General features: G+C 31.6%; 1 protein-coding gene across 4 annotated transcripts; it reads left to right on the top strand.

Moving 5' to 3' along the window:
• Positions 1-3095: 3095 nt before the first annotated feature.
• LOC118042675 (glutamate receptor 3.4) lies at positions 3096-8413 on the top strand. 4 transcript variants are annotated; one of them, XM_035050391.2, is made up of 7 exons: positions 3096-3254; positions 3469-3902; positions 4537-5879; positions 5987-6264; positions 6724-6755; positions 6860-7269; positions 7713-8413. In XM_035050391.2, the coding sequence occupies exons 2-7, from the start codon at positions 3560-3562 to the stop codon at positions 8169-8171; spliced, it is 2865 nt and encodes a 954-aa protein (XP_034906282.1). In that variant the 5' UTR covers positions 3096-3254; positions 3469-3559; the 3' UTR covers positions 8172-8413. The 4 variants fall into 4 exon arrangements, with proteins under 4 accessions (XP_034906282.1, XP_073263780.1, XP_073263779.1 ...); XM_073407678.1 differs by having other exon boundaries at positions 3108-3360; XM_073407679.1 differs by lacking the exon at positions 7713-8413 and having other exon boundaries at positions 6841-7098.
• Positions 8414-13409: the final 4996 nt, after the last annotated feature.

The raw sequence follows: 13409 nt of genomic DNA, 5'->3' as shown, positions 1-13409 counted from the left end.
TGTTTGGGGTTGATTTAAGGTTAATTACGACCTTATTTTGTGGTTTTTCAATGTGTTGTTAAAATAATCTCGTCGAAATCTTTTTAATGATACCGGGTATATCAAAAATAAAACTTCGATGTGTTTTTAGTGACCCATTTTTCTTCCTTTCCTCATTTCTATCTCTTGCGACATCATATTGTCTCTCTCTCTCTCTTTTTCTCTCTACAATTAGATCTTGAATCTCATCTTTTAGTCATTAGATCTTTATAAAATTTTGGGTTATTTTTTATTCAAGTTAATTAACTTGTATAAGACATACATTTCCTTTTTGAATAAATAATTGATATTGGGAATAACGTTTATGTATAAAACCAATGTTCAGAAATGTGATTATTTTCAAATTATATTATTTCTGAAATATCTTTTCAATCTATATCATTCTCCTATAATTTATAAAAAATTATATTATTTCTTTTTAAAAAATAATTTGTGGAAGACTTAAGCATACATATGACAAGCTATGTTTGTTTTTACGTTTCAAAAGTATTTTTAAAAAAAAATTAAATTTTGTATTTTTTTTTACTTCAAATTAATATTTTTTTGGTGTTTTCAGATCATTTTGATGTGCTAATATTAAAAATAATTTTTTTATTATTTTGATATATTTTAGAGCAAAAAACATTAATTTAAAACAAAACAAAACAAATTTAAAATTTTTAAAAAACATTTTTAAAACAAAAAAAAATAAACACCTCAATCACAAATTATAGTAACCTGATCATCATCGTAGTAGAGTTGACAACCCACGTCTGTGTTGGGAACTTGTGCTGGGAAGCAAGAACATTGACAGATATAATTACAGAACATGCATCGAAGCCAACGGTCGACAATACATGGGGCCTGACAAAGATCACATAGTTATGTCATGTTAGCTCGTGAATGCGTGTATTTGAACGCCTACTCCAATCATTGTTCTTGATTTTTTTTTAAATTTATTTAATTAATTAATTTAATAATATTAATAATATCATTATTAAAATTTCAGTGTATCTCTATTTTTTTTTACTCTTTTCTATTTGCTTTTTTTTTAATTGTAAATTATATCATTTTATTTTTAAAATTTAAGAGCGTCATGAATAATATTTTTGGTGACTCTTTAATCTGTACTGCTTTTCTAGATATTTTATATATTATTTTATTTTATTTTATTTTTGTTAAATTTCAGAGATAAAAGTATTTTGAAAAAGCAGCCGAAGACCGAATTCCAATTTTTTTGAGTTTTTGTCGTGCGGTCAAATATTACAATATATCAGTAAAGGAATAATATATGCCCCACATGTTTCACACACAGCCTTATGGACCCACTTCTTTTAAGGACACAATTTTTAATTTAATGTAAGAAGAAGAAGGGCCGCTGGGTATGAAAACATCAATTACTGTTGTCTTCTCTCAACTTTCCGGATAACGTGGACCGAATCTTAACCACAACTTGAGTAAAGGGTAGTACTAAGAGCTTGATACCAAGAAGTTTGTTTTTTTTATGGTCTCAAGTTCGAACTCTAGGTTGCTCATATGATGGCCATTGGAGGCTTACATGGTCGTTAACTTCAGGACCCGTGTGATTAGTCGAGGTGCGTGCAAGCTGGTCTAGACACCCACGTTAAACTAAAAAAAAAAAAATAATAAAATGATTTATAAAAATAAAAATAAAAATAATTTAACCATCTAGCGGTGACTCAATAATAAGAGTTTGGAATTAAGGGGTTTGCTCTCCTGTGGTCTCAGGTTCTAACCTTGTGGTTGCTAATATGATAACCACAAGAGGTTCACATGGTTATTAATTTCAGAACTTGTGAGATTAGTTGAAATGCGCATAAACTAGCCAAGATATCCATGTTAATAAAAATAAATAAATAAATAAATAAAAGTAATTCATAACTTTATGATTTATCTCCCAAGTTTCGAAAATTGATTAAATTAACCATTGTAGTATAATTTTGAGCATAACAACCCTTGTACGGTCAATAAGTTGTGGCATTTGGTCACTCTTGCAACTTATGTTCATCAGATGTCCCAATGTGTTCAAATCATACTATGATGAACAGAGCAACTAGAGATGGCTATAGTTATCCACAAACGAGTTTCTAACATATTCATTTTCTATTCATTAGATTTAAAAAATCAATTATACAAGTATGGTTTATTATTCAATATAAAATAAACAAAGTAATATATATATATATATACAATTTCATAAACCCAGCTAATTTAATAGCATGAATTAAAAAAAATACAAAGATGATAAGAAAAATTTGACAATAAAAAAACTCAAATCAAATCTATTTGGGTTAGTATGTCAAATAAACAACTTGGTTATAACACAGAGTAATTCTACTAAAAATAAATTGAATAAAATCATAAATCTTAATTATAAAACAACATAATATCAAATAGCAATATTGTTTTAAAAATAAAGCAACAGAAAAAAAACTTGATTCAAATAAGGTTAATCTAATAACACCATGATCATGAACATAAAATTAAAAGCACCTTTTTTAAAAAAAAAAGCAAAAAAAAAAAAAAAACACCAATACCAATTCCCAAACAAATCCAAAAAAAAAAATGTGAAAAATTCATTCATAATATTTATATTTTAAACAATAAAAAAAAGTGAAAGAAGAAGCAAAAACACCCATTCGCAAACAATCAAATATATATAGTTGGGTTTTATCAATTATCTATCAAAAAAGGTATTCAGAACAAATCCATGCATTTGGGGCAACATCTATCGAGTTTAAAGTAAACTTGCTATCCCTAGAAGTCACCATACATGTATGACTATAGATTCAAAACGTAAGAGTTGATATCACAAATTATGCTGAGATAAAAAAAAAAGAGAGGGTGATTTAACTAATTTTTAAAACTTGAGGGATGACATAATGAATTTCTGCCTTTTAAAAAAACATAGAGTAGAAAGTTAAGGTTTCATATTCTGAATATTAATATTAATTAAATATTAGTATTATTATATTATTGTAATTTATATAATTATATTAAATTATACTTGTATTAAATGCTAGCAGCTAGATAGTAGTATTAATATTCAGAATTAATAAAACAAGCTGACATGAGAGAGAGAGAGAGTCATTCCTTACTTGAGCTTGCAACTTTTAAGAGCTCCTTTTCATCTCACCTCCAGAGCTTAACTATGATGCACTCGAACTGTTCAAAGCTCTGTAGCTAGCTAGTTTCCATATTTGGTGGGTTTCAAGGTAAATAACATATGCTACCATAGCTAAACCTTAAAGCCACACCAAAATATTTCACCATCTCTCTTCTCAGTTAATATCCTCCCTTCTATGTTTTCTTCTCTTGCATGTGGGCTTCACAACTAGTTCTTCTACTCTAATATATTTTCTTGTTAATCATATTTCAGTTCTTGATCTTCGTTGATATATATGTTTGTCTGTCTTACATCATTGGCAGGTGCTTGTTATATCGAAGAACTAAAATGGTGGTTGGAGTTGGAGAATCATTTTTATATTTTTAATTTAATTTGCAAGCTTGGTTAGATGCCATGGCCATGTCTTTGCTGAATATTTCAGGTGGTAGGGCTAGTATGAAAAGAATGTTGTTGTTGATGTTGATTGCTGGTATTTGTGTGTCCATTGAAGTTGTTTTTGGTCAGGCAGCTGCAAAGGGAAATGGAACTGATGTTTCTTCTTCCTCTTCTTCAAGGCCGAGTGTTGTAAATATAGGAACTTTATATACTTATGATTCTGTGATAGGGAGAGCAGCTGGGCCAGCTATTGCAGCTGCTGTTGATGATGTCAATTCTGATCCAACCATTCTTCCTGGGACTAGATTGAACCTTATTTCTCACAACACTAATTGCAGTGGATTTCTTGCAACTGTTGAAGGTATTTCTTTCACAAAATCATTTTCAAGATATTCTTTTTCCTGTCTTTGAATCTGGGTTTGCTTTGCCTTTTTTCCCCCTTCAAATTCTGGCACTCTTGTTGTAATTGCAGTCACTGTTTCCATTGCCTGCTATGGTTTAGTTCTCAAGCTCCATTTTCCTTGCTAGCTTTGCAGTTACAATTTCCATTGACAAAATATGATTAATACTGTCTCTAGCTCTAAAGATGCAGCTTTGAACTATATTGGTGCTGCTGTATGATTGTCTTGGGTTCAGTAGTGCTAGCATTTATTATCAATGCCTGCAAAAATCTCCCTTTATTTTTTTCAGAACTTTGAAAGCCATGGAAATGTTGTAATTTCAAAATGCGAAACAAATTTGAAGCTCATGTTTGGTGGCTGTAATTATAGGCAAATTTTGGAGTGAGGACATAATTCAAATCATATCTAGCTTGAATTTTGTTGAGATGTTCATGCCAACTAACTGGTAAGTGTGACTATTAGATCCTGTTTAATTATGAGTCTCGAACAAGAAAGGAACACAGTAGGATCATGTGCATAACATCCTTCCCTTTGCAACGCAGAAAGAACATATTGATGAAGATTTTGATGGAAGTTTCCTTGTCCATGATGCAGTTTTGCAGCTGATGGTAAATGACGTTGTTGCTGTAATTGGCCCCCAATCTTCTGGAGTAGCTCATATCATATCTCATGTTGTCAACGAACTTCATGTTCCACTTTTGTCATTTGCAGCAACAGATCCCACCCTTTCTGCATTACAGTACCCATATTTCCTCCGCACCACACAGAATGACTATTTCCAGATGTATGCAATTGCTGATATCGTTTCGTATTTTGGGTGGCGAGAGGTGATTCCCATTTTTGTGGATGATGATTATGGAAGAAGTGGGATATCTATACTGGGTGATGCCCTGGCAATGAAGCGTGCCAAGATCTCTTACAAGGCTGCCCTCGCCCCAGGAGCTTCTAAAAGTCAAATCTCCGACTTGTTACTTAAAGTTAACCAGATGGAATCTCGGGTTTACGTTGTACATGTAAATCCTGATTCTGGTTTGTCACTTTTTTCTATAGCTAGAGGTCTTCATATGACGACCAGAGGCTATGTTTGGATTGCTACAGATTGGCTACCTTCGGTTGTAGATGCATTAGAACCAGTTGACACTGACACAATGAATATTTTGCAAGGGGTTATTGCTCTTCGTCATCACACTCAAGATACTGATCTCAAGAAAAAATTTATGTCTAAGTGGAGCAGCCACAAGAATAGCGTTGGTGCTTCTGGTTTCAATTCTTATGCACTTTATGCCTATGATACAGTTTGGTTAGCTGCCCGAGCTCTTGATGTTTTTCTCAATGAAGGTGGAAATCTATCATACTCAAGTGATCCAAAGCTGCACGAAACAAATGGAAGCGCAATGAACTTATCATCAATGCGTGTTTTTGATGGAGGCCAAGAGTTTCTCCGGACACTTCTTAGAATGAACTTCACTGGTCTGAGCGGTCAAATTCAATTTGACATGGATAAGAACTTAGTTCATCCAGCCTATGATGTTCTTAACATTGGTGGGACAGGGTCCAGAAGGATTGGTTATTGGTCAGATTCCTCTGGTCTCTCAACTGTTACTCCAGAGGTCTTATATACAAAGCCTAAAAATACTTCTGCCAGTAGTCAACATCTTTACAGTGTAATATGGCCTGGTGAAACTTCGGTTGTACCTCGAGGATGGGTATTCCCTGAAAATGGGAAGCCACTGCGCATTGCAGTGCCCAACCGCATAAGTTATGTTCAGTTTGTCTCTAAAGACAAGAATCCCCCAGGGGTTAGGGGATACTGCATTGACGTCTTCGAAGCTGCAATAAACTTGCTGCAGTATCCTGTCCCGCACATATATATTTTACACGGAGACGGCAAGAGAAATCCAGTCTACAATGAGATTGTCCAAGCGGTTGCAGAAGATGTGAGTATCTGGCTATAATCTGTGACTTAGTTTTTTCATTGTTTTGGAGCTATACCTTTGATGATTACATTATAGTAGTTTTTTTTGTTTGCTCTCTTCCTCTTCAGCGTTATGATGCAGCTGTTGGAGATGTTACAATAGTCACAAATAGGACAAAGATTGTCGATTTTACACAGCCTTTTATGGAATCAGGGCTGGTTGTAGTAGCTCCGGTCAAGGAGGTGAAGTCTAGCCCCTGGGCTTTCCTTAAGCCATTTACTTTTCAAATGTGGCTTGTCACAGGTGCCTTCTTTCTTCTCGTGGGAGCTGTAGTCTGGATTCTTGAACACCGAATCAATGGTGAATTCAGGGGTTCACCAAGGAAACAACTTATGACAATATTCTGGTTAGCATGCTTTGAAGTCGTTGTTATTTGATAGGCCCTGGTTTTGTTAAAGTTGCCCTTCTTTTTAGTCGTAATTTCAGAGCAATTAGGCAACGTCCCTCCCTGCTGCACAGGTGCCTTGAAGTGTCCGGGTGATCCCGCAGAACTAATACATGAAGTAGAAGTACATGCAATGAAAATCACTATTTTAGTATGCATATACCATGAAAGTAGCTGAGAGATCATGATGTCGGCTCGTTCTAGTTCAAAGAAAGTAGTCTAACAGATCATGATAGAATGGGGAACATGCTAGTAATCAACGGAAAGTAAATATATTTAGGCAGTAGGAGGCACAATGTAGTCAGCTGGTGTAAAGCCTTAGTTTTAAGCATTCTTCTGCCAAGGAGGTACATTTATGTTTTGTGCTTTGCTTCACAAATATTAGAATGCTTCTAATGGACATTTGTGTTGATCTTGCAGGTTTAGTTTCTCAACAATGTTTTTTTCACACAGTAAGTGAGCTATGCCTATCAATTTATTCTCTCGTTACTTGGTCCTTCACATAAGCTTTCTAGTGGAAACTCCTAACAATCTCAGCTGCTTGGACGTGGTGTAGGAGAGAACACTGTGAGCGCCTTGGGACGATTTGTGCTGATCATTTGGCTATTTGTAGTGTTGATTATCAATTCAAGCTACACAGCTAGTTTGACATCCATCCTCACAGTGCAGCAGTTAACATCACGGATTGAAGGGATTGACAGCTTGGCCGCGGGTAATGAACCAATTGGAGTTCAAGACGGGTCATTTGCGAGGAACTACCTGATCGACGAGCTCAACATAGCAGAATCTAGACTTGTAACATTGAAAAGCCAGGAGGAATATAGTACTTTCCTTAAACTTGGACCAAATCGTGGTGGTGTGGCTGCCGTTGTTGATGAGCTTCCTTACATTGAGCTCTTCTTGTCTGCCTCCGATTGTGCATTTAAAATTGTGGGGCAAGAATTCACAAAAAGTGGATGGGGATTTGTAAGTATCTACATTATTTGTCAGTCTAAGCTTGAAAACATCATTAGTGCAACTAATCTTGTACCTAGGATTAGCTAGATTTCTTTAAATGATTTCTTTCGCATGGATGCTGCATCCTTGTTTTCAGCTTATTTGGGCAAAATAATAGGCATTTGATAGGCATTTGATATTTTCCCTTCATTTTGTGTTCCTTCTCCAATGGATGGGCTACCATAAAGGGGCAACCTCTCACTTTCTTGATCTCTCCCTCTCTCAAGTTAGAACCAGTACTTAGTAAGTTAACACAGAATCTCCCAGTTACGAAGGGAGAGACTAGGACCAAAGGACTGGTGGTACGCTTTCAATAGAATTTGAAATGCTTGCAGTCAAAGTCCAGAATAGGATATGAAATGTCTTGTAGGGAACTCCAGAAATTTTCTTACAATCAGATTTTCTTGTTACAGGCGTTTCAAAGAGACTCTCCTCTAGCAGTTGACTTGTCAACTGCCGTTCTTCAACTTTCAGAAAATGGTGATCTCCAAAAAATCCGGAACAAATGGCTGACACATGCAGATTGCTCATCGCAGGTCAATGAAATTGATGAAAATCATCTGTCCCTGAAGAGTTTCTGGGGTCTGTTTCTAATCTGCGGCATTGCGTGCTTCATTTCCCTTGTCGTGTTCTTCTGTAATATCATTTGTCAGTACCGTAGATTTACTCCAGAAGATGGTGAGGAGGCAGTGGAGGATGAGATTCAGTCACCAAGGCCTCAACGCTCCGTTTGCTCAACTAGCCTCAAGAAATTGATCGATTTTGCAGACAGGAAAGAGGCAGAGATTAAGGAGATGATTAAACCAAAGAGTATTGATATCAAACGACAAGGTAACCCGAGCTCCGATGGGCACACCATTTCTTCAGCTTAAGGAAAAGATTTCCCTGCTGAAGTTTCTTATACTCCCCCCCTCCTCTCCTTTGATTCAGAAATGTTAGCCAGCTAGAGCTAAATTGGAAAAATATCAATTACTGATTAGAGGTAGATCTTACTGTAACATAATCTATATATATATATATTATTAGATTTATTAGTGAAAGTAATGTATTGTAATATTTAACTTTTCATGTAAATCAAGAGAATACTACTCAATTAGTTCTCTTGTTAGAGTTTTCTCTAGTTCTTATGATTGTATTTATTTTTTAGTCCTAAATAACTCTTGGTTTCACAAGAATTTAGAGAATTTTAATATTTTAAAATTTTCAAAAACATAATCATATTTCTCACTTATATAAATAATTTATCATTAAAAGTATTATGCTATATTCTACTTGCTAAGTCAAGATGTAAAAATCATTAAAAATACATCTCATTATTTTGATGTTGTGGTTAAGACTTTTTATTATTTTTATTATTATTATTATAGAAGTATCATGAAATTATTATTTTTTAGTGTTATTAAAAGTGCAACATGACTTGATTTTTCATTTAAATCTAGATTTTGAGATCTCTATTAAAATAGGCAAGGTTACTATTATAATATACTTTCATCTTTAAAGGCTTCAAACCCATTCATTTTGATGAACCATACATAAGCTCTCTCATTAGTCTTTTATATGATGATCTATAATATTTTTCTTTGACTTTACGTAATTAATAAAAATAACATCATTTGAGATTAAATATTTAATAGTATTTTGTTTATGATGTATATATCTAGATTTATCACTATACATACTATTTTGTGCCATTCTAATTGCTAAATATTTATCACATGAATATAGATTGTAGACACTAGCATTAGCCAACATGGAATATCCTTTAAGAAATTCATAAGTCTCATGGGTTTCTCTCTAGCTTTATCAAGAGCTGTAAAATCCAATTTCATTATAAATCTTGCAATGCATATTTTCTTAGAAAATTTCCAACACATAGCTACTCCATCGAGTACGAAAAAATACCCACTAGTAATTTTTGAATCATTGGTAGAATATATTCAATTCGCGTTACTATACCCTTCTAAAACCATTAGGTACCCAATGTAATGAAATCCATAGTCCAAGGTATACCTCAAATATTTAAGTATCTTATTTTATTACTTTTTAATAACTTATACTAGGATTATTGGTAAATTTACTCAATTTGCTATTTAAGTATGTAATATTTGGTCTTGTAAAGTTCATAAAAAACATCAAACTCCTAATTATTTGAGAAAATTCTAATTGGTGTATTCTGTCACTGTAGTTTTTAGATATATATACTTTTATGTTTATTGGTTTTTTTTTTAACATAATTATCATTTTTTAAAAATTATTGAGAATTTTCTTAATATAATGAGATTAGGACAATACCAGTCTATCAGATATCATAAAAATTTTCATTCATAATACAACATCTACAATACCTAAGTCTTTTATGCTAAACTTATTAGTTAATATTTTATTGGTAGACTTGATCATGCATTCATTGTTGCTCAAAATTAGCATGTTGTCCATATAGAAACATACAATGACATAACCTTTAATCGTGTTTTTATATAAACACATTTATAAACCTCATTGAGTTTAAACTTGTTTGACAACTTAACCTTGTCAAACTTTTTATGTTATTATTTAGATGTTTGTTTTAAATATATAAAGACTTGAAAGACTTACAAACTTTATTTTCTTAACCTTGAACAACAAACCCTTAAGATTGTTCTATGTAGATAAACTAATGAATAAAAACATGACTTTAGAATAAACAACAAAGCAACTTACTATAGGTAGAGTGTACTGGGGGTGATATATATTTTTCTTACACAACCAATTCCTTTACCTAGACTCATGGCGACTCTTTTTCCCTTTTTTTTTTTTTTTTACTGATAAAGGAAAAGAATTTCTAATTTTGGTTCAAGGGAAAACACTCCATTTCCATTAGCAAGTTGTGAAAGTAACTTTATCATTATAATTTTTTCAGATTAAGTATTTATTTTTCCTTGTTTAAAATTATGCTATTGATTTTTATTCAAGCTTCTTGAATTGTTTTGAGATGACATGTATGTTTTCAAGTTGCTTTCAATCCGTAATTATTGTTCGGGACTAGAGTAAGAAGCAAAATAATTAATTTGATTTTTTGATTTCTTAGGGAAGAATAAACTAAGTTAAATTATCAAGCTTTTAAACGTTTGCTTAGAGTAATTTCATAGACTTTACTCCTAAGGCTACTGCTGTGTGAATGTGAATTGGTTTCAATATTAAATTTGCTTGATGGTAAGAAATTGGTTAGAGAGCTTTATCTAATTAATTTACTCATAATATCATCGATCCCAGCTTTAAAGGATAACAAATTTATTTGCTTGACGTGAAAGAATATTTATTTTACTTTGATGACCAATAGATTTATAGGAATGAATGTGTGGACCCTTGAACTAAGTTATCGACATATCAATTTATTATTTTTATTTTTAGAATTTTGTTTCTTTAATTTTTTATTCAAATCCCCTGTTCTTTTTTTTTTTAGTATATTATAGGAAAATTAAATTGAATTCCCCTTGGGTTCAACATAGTTTTCATGATCATACTACAAATTTATAATGTTTGTGATAGTAAATTTGGAATTATATTTTGGAGTTTCTAACTACCGACCAAAAACTCTAAAATAACTAACGTGTGAGATAGCCGGCAAATGAAGGAATACTGTTGTGAAAAAAGTTTTTGAAACCTTCATACCTTATTCAACAAATTTATTATGCCAAGTAATGGCAAATATGTTAAATGTATTATGTTTTTATTTTCATATTAATATGCATGGAACTAGTTACCTGATAATGGGGCCAGTGCCCGACAATGAGTGGTGAAACTAGTTATCCTGGTTAATGGGATTAGTACCTTGATTAATGAGCTATTGAAGAAACTAGTTATCATGGTTAATAGGACTAGTGCCCTGATTAATGGGCAATAAAAAAACTAGTTACTTTAGTTAATGAGACCAGCTCCCTGGTAAATGGACAATTAGAGAGACCAATTAATTTAGTAATGAAACAAATACCTGGTTTGGATTAGAAAGGACATTGGTATATCATTAATTTATGCTAATTATACTAATTTGAAGGTTAAGGATAAAATAATAAATTAATTGTTTCGTAATTGATGTGGTAAATATATAAAAGAGATAGTAGCAAATAATCATTATGTATAAAGCTGGTTGTGTTGGATATTAAATAAATTTTCAGATACCTTGCAACATTGTGCCAAGTAGTAGATCATGTATTTTGTATTACTAATAACATGTAATGAAACAAGTTGAATATGAGTTTGAATGTGTTGACACGTTAATGATTAGGTATTCAATTATCTTTACCAATAAAGTTTAATGAAAAGAAAGATAATTTGAGCACAACTTGCAAGTATAAAAGTAACATAAAGTTATGTGATAAATTATAATAAATAGAAGTGGTAAGGAAATAAGTGGAATGAATAATGAATCGAGAAAATTTCACAATATAAAAAGGGTGTTGTATGAACTGAAGTATAATATATCATAAATGAAATAAATCCTAGGGAAAATATCATATGAATTATATGTTGTGAATTAAATAATGATGTGAATTAAACATGGTTACGTAATGAGTTACAATATGTATTAAAGATAGTTGAGAGAGGAAAATATCATATGAATTATGTGTTAAAAACAAGTTATATGGTAAATTCCATGAGTTATGAGATAATAATATTAATATAAATTGGATATATTTATGAATAGAAAATAATTATGAAATAACCTCGATGTGAAAAGGTATATTGTATGAAAGTGGTTGGAGAAGACTAGTTAATTTTAAAGTTGTAAGGAACAAGATGTATAGATTACAAAAGAAATAGTTATCATGATGCAAAGATGATAATGTGATGAATAAAATGATGAGAAGAATATTTATTGGGGAATAATAAAAAAAATGTAAGATGTTGGAAATTGATATAAGATCAATATTCTTCAATTTTTTTTTATGAAATTGATTCTAATCATATAATTGTTAAATGTTAATAACTCGAATGACATAAATATTTAATATGATTTATTTTATAATTTATGTATGTCATAGGTAAATTCCATGAGGACATCCATTTTGTAGGGTCACTAAGCTACCTAGTATTATACAAAAAAATATATTTGTATTTTAAGAAAATAAAAACTTATAAATAATTAACACAAATGTAATTCTTAATAAGAATTGTAATAAATTGTGTACATTTATAAAAATTTTGAAAGGTTATTGGGTTTTTCCTTACACACACACACACACACACCATATTTTTGATGGGTTTAAACCGTATAAGGTGGTTAAAATACTTGGTTGTTATATTTTTTCACTGTCTAGTTCACATAAATTTTAAATCACCAATATCCAAGTGAATTAAATCTAGAAGCTCACCACTTCTTTTTATTATTTTGAAAGAAGTCTTTGTGAATTTTGATTCTACATAAACTTTCTACTTATATTTTTGTTTCAAAAACTAGTTGATAATAGCTCAAGATTAATTAATCTTTGTATTGAATCATAATTTACATGTCCTAATTTTTCATGCCATGTATCATAATACTCAAGCAAGTAAGAAAAAGAAATATTATTTTTGTTATTATTCTCATCCTTAATTACCATGATCATTATATTCATTTGAAAGAGACCATCACTTATATACCATTTACCTATAAATATCATACTTTTAGTAAGTAAGAATATATCACTTTAAAAAACTATCTTGAAACTATATTTGTTCAACAATGAGCTAGATACTAAATTAGTTCTAATGTCAACAACATAAATCACATTGTTAAGGGTGACAATTTTCATAGGACTCATCTTTAACACGAACCTTCTAATGCTGATTGCCTTTGAGATTGATGAATTCTCCACGTTTAGTTGTATACCATCTATTTTGTTATTAGTGAATAACATCCTTTTTAGGCTAGATATGTCTTATAACACCAATAACAACCCATCACTACTCGTAGTTGTTGATTAGATTAATTCCAGAGACAATTGTAGATAAGATCATCCACGACACTTTAGTTGTGAGGTTATCTGCTTTAATGACATTGTCTTATATAACCTTTTTTTTTTAGAGTTGCCTTGTTGTTCCTTATTTTTACCATCCTTGACTTAGTATCCATTCTTATTATAGTTGAAGCG

Source organism: Populus alba, chromosome 2 (assembly GCF_005239225.2).
Source record: "Populus alba chromosome 2, ASM523922v2, whole genome shotgun sequence".
Taxonomy (NCBI): domain Eukaryota; kingdom Viridiplantae; phylum Streptophyta; class Magnoliopsida; order Malpighiales; family Salicaceae; genus Populus; species Populus alba.
Note: the sequence above shows the minus strand (reverse complement) of the source record. Positions and strands in the feature narration are given on the sequence as shown.